This window comes from Microcaecilia unicolor, chromosome 5 (assembly GCF_901765095.1).
Source record: "Microcaecilia unicolor chromosome 5, aMicUni1.1, whole genome shotgun sequence".
In the NCBI taxonomy this organism is placed as follows: domain Eukaryota; kingdom Metazoa; phylum Chordata; class Amphibia; order Gymnophiona; family Siphonopidae; genus Microcaecilia; species Microcaecilia unicolor.
Genome location: NC_044035.1, coordinates 199,158,972 through 199,174,266, shown reverse-complemented (window position 1 = coordinate 199,174,266; position 15,295 = coordinate 199,158,972). Strand labels below are relative to the sequence as shown.

Below are 15,295 nucleotides of genomic sequence, written 5' to 3'. Positions count from 1 at the left end.
ATGTTTGCTGGGGCGTCACCATGGATGATTTTATGGACTAAGGTACAGAGTTTAAACGTGATGCGTTCTTTGAGTGGGAGCCAGTGTAGTTTTTCTCATAGGGGTTTTGCACTTTCGTATTTTGATTTGCCGAATATTAGTCTGGCTGCCGTGTTTTGAGCTGTCTGGAGTTTTTTGAGTATTCTTTACAGCCGGCGTAGAGTGAATTACAGTAGTCCAAGTGGCTAAGTACCAATGATTGTACCAGGTTGCGGAAGATGCTCCTTGGAAAAAATGGTCTAACTCTTTTTAGTTTCCACATTGAATGGAGCATCTTTTTAGTTATGTTTTTCACATGATTCTCAAGTGTTAGGTGTCGGTCAATGGTAACGCCAAGAATTTTTAGGGTGTCCGAAACTGGTAGACTTAGTTTGGGTGTGTTGATGGTGGTAAATTTATTCTTATTGTATTGCGAGGTGAGTATTAGGCATTGAGTTTTTTCTGCATTTAGTTTCAGCTGGAATGCATCTGCCCAGGAATTCATGATGTGTAGGCCTTGGTTGATTTCATTAGAGATTTCCCTTAGGTCTTGTTTGAATTGGATAAAGATCGTTACATCATCAGCGTATATGTAAGGGTTTAGGTTCTGTTTCGATAGTAGTTTGGCCAATGGTGTCATCATTAGGTTGAATATGGTCGGCGAGAGGGGGGATCCCTGTGGGACTCCACATTCAGGTGTCCATGTAGCTGATGTGGTCGAGTTTGATGTAACTTGATATGAGCGTGTAGTTAGGAACCCCCTAAACCAGTTGAGAACGTTGCCTCCGATTCCAAAGTATTCGAGGATGTGTAATAAAATTCCATGGTCAACCATGTCAAATGCACTTGACATGTCGAATTGTAGCAGTACTATATTGTTGCCATTTGCTATCAGTTGTTTGAATCTGGTCATGAGCGTAACTAGTACAGTTTCTGTACTGTGATTAGAGCGGAATCCTGACTGGGAATCGTGTAGTATTGAGAACTTGTTTAGATACTCTGTGAGTTGTTTGGTCACCATTCCTTCTGTTATTTTGGTGATCAAGGGAATGGATCCTTTCCTATAATGTTTTTGGTCTCGTGCATTTTTACCAATGGTCTCTAATTGTTCTCATACCTCACACTAACATTATCAGCTTTTGTCTCATCTAAAATGTAAACTGGACGTAACCTTGGAAAGGGAATATTAGTCGTATACAAGAATTGATTTGATTTGTAAATTGAGCCTCATCTTCAGCATCTGGCTTGTTTCTCCAATATAGCACCCTTCTTCACATTTTTGCATTGAATGATATACCACATTTGAGGATGAGCATATGAAGGATCCCTTATTCTAAATGTTTTTCCCATGTGAGTGACTGTGGGATCCTATAAGATGTGTTGGCACAGTTTGCAGCTAAGTATATTTATTTATTTATTTAATACATTTATATCCCACATTTTCCCACCAATTGCAGGCTCAATGTGGCTTACACATATCTGTAGAAAAGGCTAAAGTGCATAAAATACAATTATACAGTTTAAAAGTAAAATAGTAAACAACATTTAAAACAATAGTATGTAAACAATAATAAAGGAATTACTACTACTACTACTACTACTTAACATTTCTAAAGCGCTACTAGGGTTACGCAGCGCTGTACAGTTTAACAAAGAAGGACAGTCCCTGCTCAAAGGAGCTTACAATCTATTGGACAAAATGTGCAGACAATCCAATTGGGGCAGTCTAGATTTCCTGAATAGAGGTATAACGGTTAGGTGCCGAAGGCGACATTGAAGACGTGGGCTTTGAGCAAGGATTTGAAGATGGGCAGGGAGGGGGTTTGGCGTATGGACTCAGGAAGTTTATTCCAAGCATAGGGAGAGGCAAGGCAGAAAGGGTGGAGCCTGGAATTGGCGGTGGTGGAGAAGGGTGCAGAGAGGAGGGATTTGTCCTGTGAGTGGAGGTTTCGGGTAGGAGCGTAAGGGGAGATAAGGGTAGAGAGGTAATGAGGGGCTGCAGATTGAGTGCATTTGTAGGTTAGTAGGAGAAGCTTGAACTGGATGCGGTACCTGATCGGAAGCCAGTGAAGTGACTTGAGGAGAGGGGTGATATGAGCGAATTGGTCCAGGCGAAAGATAAGACGTGCAGCAGAGTTCTGAACGGATTGAAGGGGGGATAGATGGTTAAGTGGGAGGGGGATAGATGGTTAAGTGGGAGGCCAGTGAGGAGTAGGTTGCAGTAGTCAAGGCGAGAGGTAATGAGAGAGTGGATGAGAGTTCGGGTGGTGTGCTCAGAGAGGAAAGGGCGAATTTTGCTAATGTTATAGAGAAAGAAGCGACAGGTCTTGGCTATCTGCTGGATATGCACAGAGGAGAGGGAGGAGTCAAAGATGACTCCGAGGTTGCAGGCAGATGAGACGGGGAGGATGAGGGTGCCATCGACTGAGATAGAAAGTGGAGGGAGGGGAGAGGAGAAGTGGGTTTGGGTGGAAAGACAATAAGTTCTGTCTTGGCTATGTTCAGTTTCAGGTGGCGGTTGGACATCCAGGCAGCAATGTCGGATAAGCAGGCCGATACTTTGGCCTGGGTTTCCGCAGTGATGTCTGGTGTGGAGAGATAAAGCTGGGTGTCGTCGGCATAGAGATGATATTGGAAACCATGAGATAAGATCAGGGAGCCCAGGGAAGAGGTGTAGATTGAAAAAAGAAGGGGTCCAAGGACAGATCCCTGAGGAACTCCGACAGAGAGCGGGATGGGGGTGGAGGAAGATCCATGAGAATGTACTCTGAAGGTACGATGGGAGAGATAAGAGGAGAACCAGGAGAGGACAGAGCCCTAGAACCCATATGAGGACAGTGCGGCAAGAAGTAAATTATGATTGGCAGTGTCAAAAGTGGCGGATAGGTTAAGGAGGATGAGGATGGAGTAGTGACCTTTGGATTTGGCAAGGAACAGGTCATTACCGACTTTAGTGAGTGCCGTTTCTGTCGAGTGTAGAGGGCGAAAACCGGATTGAAGCGGATCGAGGATGGCATGAGAGGAGAGAAAATCAAGGCAGTGGCTGTGAACGGCGTGTTCAAGTATCTTGGAGAGGAAGGGTAGGAGGGAGATGGGGCAGTAGTTGGAGGGACAGGTGGGGGTCTAGTGATGGTTTTTTGAGGAGTGGTGTGACTACAGCATGTTTGAAGGTGTCAGGGACAGTTGCAGTGGAGAGAGAGAGGTTGAGGATATGACAGATGGAGGAGGTGACAGTAGGGGAGATGGTGTTAAGTAAGTTGGTGGGGATGGGGTCAGAGGAACAGGTGGTGCATTTCGAGGAGGAAAGAAGGTGGGCGGTTTCCTCTTCGGAAAGAGGAGAAGGAGGCCTGGGTTGGTTGTTTGAGGGAGTGGGTTAAAGGGTGAGGAGGAGGAGGTGGCTTGGTAGTGAATTCGAGGTTTATCTTCTGTACCTTGTCGCGGAAGTAGTCAGCCAGTGATTGAGGAGAGAGTGAGGGGGGGTGGGGGTGGGAGCGGAGGGCACTTTGAGGAGGAAGTTAAAGTGGCGAAGAGACGACAAGGGTTGGAGCTGAGGGAATTAGTCAATTAGGTGTAATAGTCCTGTTTGGCAAGGAATAGGAAGGAGTGGAAGGAGGATAACATGAATTTGTAATGAATGAAGTCGGTATGGGTGCTAGATTTCCTCCAGAGGCGTTCAGCAGATCAGGAGCAGGAGCGAAGGTATCGGATGCAAGGGGTCAACCAGGGCTGGGGATTAGTACGCCTTGTGGGACGGGAGATAGATGGTGCAAGGGTATCCAAAGCAGATGAGAGAGTGGCATTGTAAGCGGAGACAGCCTTATCGACAGACTCGGAGGACATGATGGAGGGGAGGAGATTAGAGATACTAGAGGATAAGGTGGGAGGGTTGACGGCTTGGAGATTCCTGAAGGTAGTGGTTAGTGTAGGGCGGGACTGAGGGGGAGGGTGATGAAGGTGATCAGGTGATGATCTGGGAGAGGAAGAGACGAGGCGCAGAAGTTGGAGGGTGAGCAGGTAGAGGAGAGGATGAGCTCAAGACAATGGCCAGTTTGGTGAGTAGGGGTGGTGGAGCTCAGCTGGAGGTTGAAGGAGGATGTCAGAGTGAGGAACTGAGAAGCGTAAGAATTGGATGGGTCATCAGCGTGCATGTTAAAGTCTCCAAGAATGAGGGACAGAGATGAGGGTTCAAGAAAAACGGAGAGCCATGCATCGAAGTCGGTAAGGAAGGAGGGGAGGGACTTATCAGGGGGGCGGTAAATGACTGCAACTCTGAGTGGCAGCGGGTAAAATAGACGGATGGAGTGAACTTCAAAGGATGAGAAGCAGTGAGACTGCAGTAGGAGGAGAGGTTGAAAAACTACAGGCGGGCGAGAGTAGTAACCAGATACCTCCTCCGCGGCCGACTGGGTGGGGAGTGTGGGAGAAAACATAACCTCCATGGCATAGGGCCGCGACTGAGGCAGAGTCATCGGGGGTGAGCCAGGTTTCAGTTAGGGCGAGCAATTGAAGGGAACGGGAGATAAAGAGATCATGGGTGAAGGAAAGTTTGTTGCAGACAGAGCGGGCATTCCATAGGGCACACGAGAAGGGGAGGGAAGGGGGGGAGGAGGGGAATAGAGATGAGATTGGAGACATCTCGGAATCGTTTGCATGGATAAGACGAGGACAGGTGTGGGGGACCTGGATTTTGATTGATGTCTCCGGTGGATAGCAGGAGAAGGAGCAGGAGAGTGCGGGGGAGGTAGGGCGACGAAGGCGGGATGCGCTTAGGAGGAATGGGGATGGGTTAATGGCAGGAAGGAAGTGCTGAAGGTTGAGAGCTAGGAGGGAGGACAAAGTCCTTAAATCAATGTTAGATTAAAAGTATTGCAGGGACATGTGCCATTCTCTTCTTTTTGAGCTTGTATTGTGAATTTGCTTTTCACTAATTTGTTTCAAATTAGGTGGCTGTCAGAAGGCCAGCACTGGTAAGGCTGGGAATATCTCTTTCAGTAATTCATCCTCTTGGAATAGTGACTATAGATCTATAGATTCTTCTCAATTTTTCGAGCTATGGATTGAACGTCAGTACAAGAGGGATTCTCTCTGTAGCTTTCTTCTCTTTGTACTGCAGCAGGTCTTTTCTAGGTATTTTAAGGGAAGAAGCAATATTCTTAGAGATTTGGGGGTTATAACCTTTTTGTTTGAAGGATTCAGTCAGGATTTTCTTTTCTTCATAACTGTACTTTCCACGTTTCTCAACCCTGCTCTTCTAATATTTATGACCTTTCCTGTGGGGTGCTGCCTCATTCCACTTTTCTTCGCACTTTGGCACTTCTGATATTGGACCTTGGCATCCGTGCATTCTACTATGCTGATGATATCCTTTTCTTAGAAATCTCTCCACTCAATCCAGATCTTACCAAGTTCAATTCAGCACTAGCTTCGATTGATCCTGGTTGTTTAACAACTGTCTTGTTCTGAACTCTGCCAAAACCACAGCATGTTGGGTAACTGGTTCTCTCTTCTCCCCCCCTTTATTGTCCCATTTTTCCAAGCTCTTCCATTTTGCTTGTTTCTCATCGTAGATACTTAGGGGTCATTCTGGATCAAGAATAATCTTTTAACACATTTCCTCTCTAACTTATGCTTCTTTTTCATCACTGCATCAATTCAAGACTGTCAGACCCCACCGAGATCCTTAATCTCAAAAGATGTTTCTTTATGCTCTCCTAATTACCCAGCTGGACTACTCCGGTCTCCCAAAAAGCTCAATTCGTTTCGACACAATTTAAAATCATACAAAAGATTGCAAATTAATACTGTCAAGTACTGAGCACGATGTAAATAGGAACAACAAACATAGTTTGAAATGTCTATATGCGAATGCCAGAAGCCTAACAAATAAGATGGGAGAGTTAGAATAGATTGCACTAAATGAAAAATTAGATATAATAGGCATCTCTGAGACCTGGTGGAAGGAAGATAACCAGTGGGACACTGTCATACTGGGGTACAAATTATATCGTAGTGATAGGGTGGATCGAATTGGTGGAGGGGTAGCATTGTATGTTAAGGAGAGCCTTGAATAGATTGAAAATTCTGCAGGGTGGATCGAATTGGTAGAGGGGTAGCATTGTATGTTAAGGAGAGCCTTGAATAGATTGAAAAATCTGCAGGAAACAAAACACATCTTGGAATCCCTATCGATTGAAATTCCATGTGTAAAGGGGAAAAGGATAGTGATAGGAGTGTACTACCGTCCGCCTGGCCAGGATGAACAGATGAATGTAGAAATGTTAAAGGAAATTAGAGATGCAAACAAACCAGGCAACACAATAATAATGGATGATTTCAGTTACCCTGATATTGACTGGGTAAATGTAAACAAAGGTCATTGACGACATCAAAGACTGCTTAGGGAGCACCTGGTACAGGAGCCAACAAGAGAAGGAAAAATTCGAGACCTAGTCCTTAGTGGAGGCACATCAGCTGGTGCAGGAGGTAATGGTGCTGGGGCCAGCTTGAATAATAGTAATCATAATATAATCAGTTTGATATTAGCTTTGAGTATACACAGGAAATCCAATACGTTAGCGTTAACTTTAAAAAAGGAGACTATGATAAAATGAAAAGAACGGTGAAAAAAAAAAAACCCAAAAACAAAAACTAGAGGAGCAGATTGGAGGGTCAAAAATTTTACATCAGGCGTGGATGCTGTCCAAACACAACCTATCCTGGAATCCCAGGCCAAATAGATTCCACGTATTAAAAAGAAGGGACTGAAGACCAAATGACAGCCATCATGGTTAAAAGTGAGGTGAAGGAAGCTATTAGAGCTAAAAGAAAATCCTCAGAAAATGGAAGAAGGAACCGACTAAAATAATAAGAAGCAGCATAAGGAATGTCCAGTCAATGCAAAGTGCTGATAAAGAAGGCAAAGAAAGACTTAAAATTAAAAAGATTGCGTTGGCGACAAAACACATAGTAAAAACTTTCTTAGGTATATTAAAAAGCAGAAGCCGGCAAAAGAATTGGTTGGACTACTAGATGACCGAGGTGTAAATGGGCGATCAGGGAAGACAAAGCCATAGCAGAGAGATTAAATGAATTCTTTGCTTCGGTCTTCACTGAGGAAGATTGGGAGAGATACCGGTGCCAGAAATGGTATTCAAAGCTATGAGTCGGAAAAAACTGAATGAAATCTCTATAAACCTGGAGCTGTAATGGGGCAGTTCTACAAGTTGAAGAGTAGCAAAATCTCCTGACCGGATGGTATTCATCCCAGAGTACTGATAGGAACTGAAAAATGAACTTGCGAACTATTGTTACTAATATATAATTATCCTTAAAATCGAGCGTGGTACTGGAAGATTGGAGGGTGGCCAATATAACGCCGATTTTAAAAAACAATTTCCAGAAGAGATCCCGGAAAATAGACTGGTGCCGGGCAAACTGGTAGAGACTATTATGAAGAACAAAAATTACAGAGCATATTCAAAAGCATGATTAATGAGACAAAGCCAACATGGATTTAGTGAAGGGAATCTTGCCTCACCAATCTATTACATTTCTTGACGGGTGAACAAACATGTGGATAAAGGTGATCCAGTTGATATTGTGTCTGGATTTTCAGTAGGCGTTTGACAAAGTACCTCATGAAAGACTCCAGAGGAATTGGAGGAGTCATGGGATAGAGGTACTGTCCTACTGTGGATTAAAAACTGGTTAAAAGATAGAAAACAGAATAGGGTTAAATGATCAGTATTCTCAATTGTGTTCGCCAGGGGTCTGTACTGGGACTGCTGCTTTTTCACATATTTATAAATGACCTAGAGATGGGGAGTAACTAGTGAGGTAATTAAATTTGCTGACGACACAAAGTTATTCAAAGTCGTTAAATCGTGGGAGGATTGTGAAAATTACAAGAGGACCTTACGAGACTGGGAAACTGGGCGTCTAAATGGCAGATGACGTTTAATGCGAGCAAGTGCAAAGTGATGCATGTGGGAAAGAGGAACCCGAATTATAGCTACATAATGCAAGGTTCCATGTTAGGAGTGACCGACCAAGAAAGGGAAAGGTGTCGTCATTGATGATACGTTGAAACCTTCTGCTCAGTGTGCGGCTGTGGCTAAAAAAGCAAATAGGTATTATTAGGAAAGGAATGGAAAACAAAAAATGAGGCCTTTGTATCACTCCATGGTGCGACCGCACCTCGAATAACGTGTTCAATTCTGGTCACTGCATCTCAAAAAAGATATAGTGGAATTAGAAAAGGTGCAGAGAAGGGCGACGAAAATGATAAAGGGGATGAAACGACTTCCCTATGAGGAAAGGCTAAAGCGGTTGGGGCTATTTAGCTTGGAGAAAAGATGGCTGAGGGGAGATATAATAGAGGTCTATAAAATAATGAGTGGAGTGGAACGGGTAGACATGAAGCATCTGTTTACTCTTTCCAAAAATACTAGGACAAGGGGGCATGCAATGAAGCTACTACAAAGTAGTAAATTTAAAACGAATCGGAGACCAGCAGCAAGAAGTAGAATTCTAAATTGAGAGACTGTGTAGGAAGACGAGAAAATTTGAATACCTGTGCTTTGTATAGTAGGTTTATAGGGGCGGGAGAGGGGTGGAGAAAGGGTTTGAGAGGGGGGGGGGGGGAAGAGGGGTGGGGAAGAGGGGGGTATGGGAAGGGGGGTGGGATAGAAATATGTTGGAAGCACATCCTTTGTTAGAAGAGTTATTAATACGTTAATTCCTTAAAAGAATTGAGCAACATTGTACACTGTTCATTTACCTGTTATCAATAAAAATGATTGAAACATAAAATGAATCGGAGAAATTTTTTCTTCACTCAATGTGTAATTAAACTCTGGAATTCGTTGCCAGAGAATATGGTAAAGGTTAGCTTAGCAGAGTTTTAAAAAAGGTTTGGACAGCTTCCTAAAGGAAAAGTCCATAGACCACTATTAAATTGGACTTGGGGAAAATCCACTATTTCTGGGATAAGCAGTATAAAATGTTTTGTACTTTTTGGGGATCTTGCCAGGTACTTGTGACCTGGATTGGCCACTGTTGGAAACAGGATGCTGGGCTTGATGGACCTTTGGTCTGTCCCAGTATGGCAATACTTAAGTACTTATGTAAAATACTGCAGTTCATATTCTTTCACGTGCCTCTAAATTCAACCATATTACTCCTCTCCTTATACAACAGCATTGGCTTCCTGTTTCTTGTATTTACTATAATGCTCTTGCTCAGAAAGTTCACTACTCTGGTGTCCCTTCTTATCTTTCCTGTCTCCTGTCTCCTTATTTTCTTTCATTTTCTTGAAGACAATCAGCTCCGAATTCCCTCCTTAAAGTGTTGCCATACTGGGACAAACCAAAGGTCCATCAAGCCTAGAATCCTGTATCAACAGTGGCCAATCCAGGTTACAAGTACCTGGCAAGATCCCAAGACAGTATGATACATAAGCAGTAGATTTTCCCCAAGGTCCATCTTAATAATGGCTTATGGACTTTTCTTTTAGGAAGCTATCCAAACATTTTATTAAACCACACTAACTGCTTTTACCACATTCTCTGTCAACAAATTCCAGAGTAAAGAAATTTTTTCTCGGATTTGTAGGTTTAAATTTTTTTTATTGATGACAAGTAACAGTACAAAACAGTTATACATAGCATCAAAGAACACTGTAAGAAGTCATCAAAATTTCAAAATGATAAAACCCCAACCCTCCCAACTTTGTATGTATATCACCTCAGACCGAGTAGGTGCCAGGAATTGCCCAAACAGACATTACCCTGCCAGCTGGTAATGGATCCCCCTAGCTGTGAGAGGGGCAGTACTGTGCTAACTCATATGGTGCAGTATGATTTATACTGTTTGCATAATAAAATTATAGTTTTTGCCCTCATTTTGTTCATTGCATCCTCAAATTTATCGCTATGGGGTATTTAGAACCATTTACTTCACTCTGTTCATTAAGTACACCTGGGCTACTTTAGCTTATATTATAACTTCTCTATTGGGATAGTCTAACTTCTGCAATTGACCAGTATTCTCTTGGACATGCCTTACCTCCGTTAGTTTCACAGTAAATGAGTCATGCTAGGCTAGATATTGATGACTTCCCTCCTCTTATGTGTGTTCAGCTGATACTCATGTCTAATGATTTTTTAAAATTGTTTTATTGTTGTACTACCTCATTTCCCAATAATTTGTCTATTTAAATTGTTCATATGTATTGTTGGCTTCTTTGTGACAGTTACACCCTTCCTGTAATAGTTCCCAAATGTGTAGTATATTAAATACTATGAATATATACATAAACCATACACTCCTGAGCGACTATTGACTCCCCCCACACACACCCCCAGTACTAGTGTAAAAGCTAAACATTCTGAATGCTCTCCCCCTTGAGATGTACTGAGGTTTTTTTTTTTGTCCTTGGTCAAATTGAGAGTGATTTTTGACCATCAGTAAAAAAAAGTTTACATAAAGTAAAAAAGATACCACCCACAGCAGTTTTGTAAATACTTATTTGACTGGTACTCAATGTGGGTCATCTCGTTTTGCTCCATTAATTTATTTCTTGAACTCACCAAATTCTTGTGCCTGGAAAAGGAATGTATCTTCTTGAGGCAATGGATTTCTTTGAAAAAGAAGAGGTAGAGAAGGCATCTCTTCTGCTGCTGTTCCATTGCTTCTTTTGTTTTCAAAAGTCAAGTTCCTCAGATCTTCTTCCAGTTTTTTAATCTCCTCATCTTTAATGCGATCAGGCTGAAAGAGACAAATCTTTGCTAAATTCCATTTTCTTAAATATACTATTTAAAGTCTTTCCATGAAAGCCTTGTTGATCAGAACAGTGTAAATACATTACCTGCATTATAAACAATCCCAAAGAGGTAAGTTGGAACAAAACCATGAAGGTGATGGAATAAAAAAGCCACCAAGACCAATCCATGAAGATATGATGTATTAATAATGTATTAATAAACAACAGATGATAAAACCCATAAAATCTATTCACAATAGTTAAACCCAAAATAGCCATGTTTTGACTTGCACCTGCACAGCATGAACATGTGGTATTCACTGGAAGATAGTAATTTGGCCTTGTCTTTTTTTTTTTTTTTGTAGATTGTTGCTACTTCATTTTTGCCCCGATCATCTCCTTGGATTAATTTTGGTGGATGGTTTATTTTTAATTTTTTCACCTAGACCGTAAAATTACACAACTAGGCATAGAAAGCAGACCAGATGAAAAAAAGTCCATCAATTTTATTCATCGCAATATATATAGTTACAAACTAAGTGCCATGTCATGCACTGTTTCGCTCACATAAGGGCTGCATCAGGGGCTTAAAAACCTGCTAACTCAAAAAAAAAAAATGAATATCATAAAAGCTACAAATATGAATCCTCTTGTGGCTTTGAAATGCGCTAAGGGAAACCAGAGGAGTAGAGGATAACACACAGATTTCAACACAGGGATTGTCAGAACAAAGGGTCTTTACTGAGGCACCAACAGGGGACCCAACACAAGGCAGTGTTTCGGTGGAGTAATCCCCCTGCTTCAGGGGCCAAATGCAACATTTTGAAAACTCCAAAGGCTTGGTTAATGCCTGATATTGAACAACTCCGTGGCGCTGAATACAACAAGGCTTTTAAGGATCGGCATTTTTGGTGCCACCATGTTTCAGCAAACTACATATTTATTTATTTGCTTCATTGTATCCATCTCCATGGAGCTGTTCAATATCAGGAACTACACAAAGCTTTGGAGTTTTCAAAGTGTTGCGTTTGAACCCTGAAGCAGGTGGATCACTTGGCCAAAACACAGCCCCATGCCGGGTCCCCTGTTGGTACCTCAATAAAGACCCTTTGTTTTGAAAATCCCTGTAGTGAAGCCTGTGGTTATTCTCTACTGGTTTCCCTTGGATTGGCATAGAGGTCTCCTCTTGTTCTTTGTCGATTTTGAAATGTGCTAAACACCTTTGTGGCCAATTTTGAGGGCATTTTATAATTTTTAGCATTCTTTAATGGCTCCATCCATTTTAGTATACAATATATTCACTTGAAGTCACCTAAAAAAAGTTCTCAATATAATTTGCAATATATGATAGCCTCATTGTTTTTAGCGCATTTCAAAGCCACAAGAGAATTTGTGATTTTTGGTTCTGACTCTTGACCCCTATACTAGATGCTCTGACTTAGTGATGGCAGATTCATTACAACTACATACTATTACTGCTGAGAGTTGGTAAGTTATGTATTTATTTTCAAGTCATTACCACATAGGTGATACTGTTGGGATACAGCTATTGAGTATATTACTTTTATTTCACCCTCATTTTTTAAGGCACATATTTATGTTCAGGACTCAGAAGGATGGGAGCCAGAAGCTTAGCCGTGGTGGGAGGCAGGGCTGGTGGTTGGGAGGTGGGGATAGTGCTGGGCAGACTTATACAGTCTGTGCCAGAGCCGGTGGTGGGAGGCGGGGCTGGTGGTTGGGAGGCGGGGATAGTGCTGGGCAGGCTTATACGGTCTGTGCCCTGAAAAAGACAGGTACAAATCAAGGTAAGGTATACACAAAAAATGGCACATGTGAGTTTATCTTGTTGGGCAGACTGGGTGGACCGTGCAGGTCTTTTTCTGCCGTCATCTACTATGTTAGTCATTTTTTATTTATATTTGTAAAGGATTTTTTGATATATGTATTCATATTGTATCTTATGATTTTATTAACATATGTTTGTGTTTATTAGCAGTTTTTTTATGTCCCGATGCAGCCCATACATGGGCCAAACACGGCCATGTTGGGAATTTAATTTTTAACTATATATGTTGTAGAGAAAAATTGGTGACACACTTTTTTACTCATCTGGTCTGCTACCTTTCTGCACCATTTTGGATCTTGCAGACCGCCTGCCTTATTGTTTCTCGGACATCACAGAACTATGTGTCACTTGCATCCTTACTGGCAATGAGGATTTATGGTTATACAATATTGGTGAATCTACAATTTCTCATCTTATACACAATGACTTTCAGCTTCTGAAGACCTCACGAGCATTGTCCCATGTAAGACACCTAAGATGCAAATTACTATTAGGAGTATAAAATAGACAGGAATATATGGAGGGTTTTAACTACTAATTTTCTTTCCTTTAGTCCCTCCAGATTGGTCCAGATGCTTGGGCTTATACATTCCTACCAGCAGATGGATTCTGAGAAATACTGACATCACAGAGTCAGCTTATAACTGTCCTGTGCAGTTCACAGCCAACATTTCCATACAAATGCAGATTAAATACCAACAAACCATCCTCTAATCCCTCAATTAAAGAAAAGAAAACTAAAAACATTTTGCTTAAACTCCAGTCAAAAAATAATGAAATCATTGCATCCCAGTCTCTCATTACTCTTCATACCACCTTACATTAGTGATAATAGAACACATCCTGAGACAGGGTAAGTTCTGGACTGGTCTGCAGGAACTAAAGAAAGAAAATTAGCAGCGAAACCCTAACTTCTTTCTTAGAATCACTCCAGACTGGTCCAGATGCTTGGGAAGTACCAAAGTAATATTCCCTATGGGTGGACACCTGCTAAATCCGTTGTCAAAACACTCACTTAAAAGGCTGCATCTTGACACATCTGAACATCTAGTTAATCATGTTTCACAAATTCAAGAACAAAATAAGAATAGCAAGGATGACTACACCACCGCATGCAAATGTGTTATAGGAAATAAGGCTACTCTGCTCAAAAGGCTGTCTGCCCCCTGGTTGAATGAAACTGAAAAACCGCTGGTTGTAGGAGTAAAGAATATTCACCACCTAATGGTATGATAGAGTGGTGCAAATTGAAACTGTATAATAATGTTCATGTCTCCTAATGAGCAATCCTGAGTTCTAAATCCTTCTCATCTATGTTTATACTACTAAACTGAAAACATAAAACTGACAAATCAAAGAGCTGTTTACAAATGAATAAGACAGAAATAATTAGAATATGAATGTAATGTTTGAATGTTTAAAACAAGCAGCAAAATGTCTGTTTAGTGTATATTCCAGCAGTTTTAATCGGATATTAGTTACAATATACTTTTTTTTATTCATTTGTTACAATATACTTTTTTTTATTTGTTACATTTGTACCCCACATTTTCCCACCTATTTACAGGCTCATTGTGGCTTACATAATACCGTAATGGCATTTGCCAATACGGTTGATAACAAATACAGGTTATATTGCAGGCACCATAAGGGTCGAAGGGAATGAATATTGTATATTGTCCAGTACTGGTTAGGATGTGTTGTTGGGAGTGGGGATTTACAGTGGATCGGTGGGGTCATTGGAGCCGACTCTGTGGGTGCAGTGGGTGCTTGAGCACCCCCAATATTGAGAAAATTCCTTGTATGTGTCCAGGGAGGGGTCATTTCCATTGGGCTTAGCACCCCCAATAATTTTGAAAAGTTGGCTCCTATGGGTGGGGTAAGCCTTTTTGAAGAGGTTGGTTTTTAATGATTTCCTGAAGTTTAGATGGTCATGGATTGCTTGCACAGCTTTTGGGAGACCATTCCATAGTTGTGTGCTTAAGTAGGAGAAACAGGATGCGTAAGTTGTTTTGTACTTAAGTCCTTTGCAATTTGGGTAATGTAGGTTTAGGTATGATCGTGCTGATCTGAATCTGTTTCTGGTTGGTAGATCTATGAGGTCTGTCATATATCCTGGAACTACTCCGTAGATAATTTTGTGGACCAAGGTGCAGATTTTGAAGATGATTCTTTCTTTGATTGGGAGCCAGTGCAGCTTTTCTCGGAGGGGTTTAGCACTTTTGAATCGTGTTTTCCCAAATATCAGCCTGGCTGCTGTGTTTTGGGCGGTCTGGAGTTTTTTTGTGAGTTGTTCTTTGCATCCTGTGTAGATTCCGTTGCAGTAATCTGCATGGCTTAGGACCATTGATTGTACTAGGTTTCGAAAACTTTCTCTCGGGAAGAAAGGTTTTAATCGTTTAAGTTTCCACATTGAATAGAACATTTTCTTTATTACGGAGTTTACTTGGCTTGCGAGGGTAAGGTTGCAGTCGATTGTGACTCAGAGTATTTTTAGGCTGTCTGAGGTAGAGAGGGTGTTGTCCTGGGGTGTTTATGGTTGTGGGTTTGTATTTGTTATATTGAGATGAGAGGATGAGGCAGTGTGTTTTTTTTCAGTATTCAGTTTCAGTTGGAATGAGTTTGCCCAGGAGTCCATGATGTTCAAGCCATCATTGATTTCATTGGTT

At 41.6% G+C, this 15,295-nt stretch overlaps 1 protein-coding gene across 2 annotated transcripts in view; it reads right to left on the bottom strand.

The window, feature by feature from the left end:
- Positions 1-15,295, bottom strand: part of TRADD (TNFRSF1A associated via death domain) — a 343,489-nt gene that overhangs the window by 88,629 nt on the left and 239,565 nt on the right. For both annotated transcript variants that reach the window (XM_030203701.1, XM_030203702.1), the window contains exon 4: positions 10,608-10,785. In XM_030203701.1, coding sequence (XP_030059561.1) covers positions 10,608-10,785 — 178 coding nt within the window. The remainder of the gene's footprint in view (positions 1-10,607; positions 10,786-15,295) is intronic.